The 2,527-nt window shown below is 38.6% G+C and overlaps 1 protein-coding gene across 1 annotated transcript; it reads left to right on the forward strand.

The window, feature by feature from the left end:
* The first annotated feature begins 1,374 nt into the window (after positions 1-1,374).
* LOC111901887 (uncharacterized) lies at positions 1,375-1,698 on the forward strand. The gene has a single exon (XM_023897744.1). The coding sequence runs from the start codon at positions 1,375-1,377 to the stop codon at positions 1,696-1,698; it is 324 nt and encodes a 107-aa protein (XP_023753512.1).
* Positions 1,699-2,527: the final 829 nt, after the last annotated feature.

A 2,527-nucleotide genomic window follows, 5' to 3' on the forward strand; every position in this document is an offset into this window, starting at 1 on the left:
ATATATATATATATATATATATATATATATATATATATATATATATATATAAGATGAGTCGGTCTTACTGTTAGTAGGCCTCATTCACGAAGTTGGTCTATAAGGGGCGTTTAAGGAAGCGACCTGTAAAATGAACGCCATTGGGTATCCACTCTTACCCACCGAACTCTTGACTAGTGGAGGGTTGTTAGCCGAACGGGTAGGATAGGACATTAATTCCTCATTAATAAGTATAATGAATATTATAAAGTAACTAAATGTTTTTATAAATTTACAATCTTAGTTACTTTAGGAAAAATGTGAAAATGATGCTATTCCAAGAAATTACATTTTGCACCTTGCCAAGTCGTTAGTGGAGCGTGTGTGGTTAATCGACACACTAACTTGGACTAACAACAGTGGCGAAGGGTAGCTCAAAAATTATCATAGATCAATGGAGCGTATGTGGTTAACCGACACGTTGATTAGGTGGTAAATGACTTGAGAGTACCAAGCTAATTTGCATGGTTATTCACACCTTGTTTGTGATCCTCGGTATCCCAATCACAACCTTGAAGGGCATAATCGAGATTAAACATGTCATTGAAAAGTTCAATGAATCTGAAAAGAATCAAGGAATTTCATTTCATTTAAAACCTAATTCTTTATTTCGTTTTTTGTGGTGGAATTGGTAAATCGTCATTTACCTACCTTCATATAATTTGCAATTGGATTACGACATCCATCTTCCGAATTGTGAATTATAGTGTTGGGTCCTAGCCTTAATATTTCATTTGGGTGTTCTATTAAGGATTGCTTATCTAATTTAAACTTTGTTCCTTTTCTTTTTCAGATGTCTGGCTCAAAAAATGCTTCCGGATCGAACTCCAACTCCTTAAGCTCCTTTTCTCTTATGAACATTTGTGGGAGGGTCATCTTCGATGGGTCCAATTTCAATGATTGGATCCGCAACATTCGAATAACCCTTCGATACGAGGAGAAAGAATACGTCCTCGACGCAAAGCTCAAAGAGACAGATGAAACCAAAGCTTCTGCTGAAGAAATAGCCGAGTATAGGGCTCACAAAAAGGACACGACAAAGGTGACGTGTATAATGGTAGCCCTATGACTCCTGAGCTGCAACGGTTCTATGAGGACTATTGGACTTACGAGATGTGCCAAGATTTGATGGAAAAATACCATCAAAGTGCACGTCAAGAAAGGTACAAGATTGCCACCTCGTTGATAACGACCGAGATGAAAGATGGAGAGTCCATCACGAGCCACTTGCAAAGGATGCAAAGGTATGTGGATTGTCTGAATGTCAACTTTGACGAAGAGTTGGCGATTGATATCATTCTCCACTCTCTACCTCCATGTTATGATCAGTTCAAGATGACTTATCATATGAAAAAGGAGGAAGTCACCTTGACCAAACTTCAAGGTCTGTTAAGAACTGCTGAAAGTGGGTTAAAAGGAAAAGCTATCGCATCCACTCTTACTGTTGCTGCCCTAGTATTGGCTATTGGACGTGGGAAAGGGAAGGAGATGAAAGCTCCCTCTAAGAATCACAAGGGAAAGTCTCATGATGGATCTTCTTCAAATGGATCCAAAGGAAAAGGTGGTTTTGTTGCTCCTTCGTTTGATCCAAAAGAAGCAGAGTACTTCCACTGTCATGGAAAATGGCATTTGAAACGAAGCTGCCCAAAATACTTGTAGGACATCAAGGATGGGAAGACAAAGCCCTCATTCGCAGGTATTTATACTATTCAATCTAATAAATCATCACATGATAGTTCTTGGGTCCTTGATACAGGATGTGGTTTTCACATTTTTCTGATTTGCAGGGGCTAAGAAGAAGTAGGGATGTGGAGCATGGGAAGATGAAGCTGATAATGGGAATAGGAAATCGTCGCCTGTCACCTAGATCGGGATTTATTTTTAGTGCTTAGTAGTGGGTTAGGATTAGACGTGAATGATTGTTGCTACTCGTCAGAGATGATGAGGAATATTATTTCTTTTCATGGTTTGTAAAAACAAGGTTTTAGATTTTCATTCAATAATGAAATTGGTTCTATTAATGCTTTCTATAATGGTACTTTATATTTTGAAGCATTGCCTTGTAATGGTGTATATGAAACTGTGATGGTTGTAGACAATTTAGGGAATAATGTGTTGCATATCGATTTGTCTAATGGTTTAGACATGGCATGCTTGTGGAATTGTCGTCTTAGACATGTCAACAAGAAGCACATAGCCCAACTAAAAAAGGATTGAGTGTTGGAGTCGTTTGACCTAAAGTCGGATGACACGTGTGAATCTTGTTTGCTTGGAAGGATGACCAAATCACCTTTCACTGGTACTTGGGAAAGAGGTGAGTGATTGTTGGATTTCGTACACACCGGTGTGTGTCGGCCCTTCAGATCCAGCACAAGGGATGCTAACCACTTCTATGTTACATTCACCGACAATTATAGAAGATATGGGTATATCTACTTAATCAAGCACAACTCGGAAACCTTTGAAAAGTTCAAAGAGTTTAAACAAG

Source organism: Lactuca sativa, chromosome 4 (assembly GCF_002870075.4).
Source record: "Lactuca sativa cultivar Salinas chromosome 4, Lsat_Salinas_v11, whole genome shotgun sequence".
Taxonomy (NCBI): domain Eukaryota; kingdom Viridiplantae; phylum Streptophyta; class Magnoliopsida; order Asterales; family Asteraceae; genus Lactuca; species Lactuca sativa.

Coding starts and splice junctions, on each gene's coding strand:
- LOC111901887 (XM_023897744.1), top strand. CDS start 1,375: ATGACTTATCATATGAAAAAGGAGGAAGTCACCTTGACCAAACTTCAA.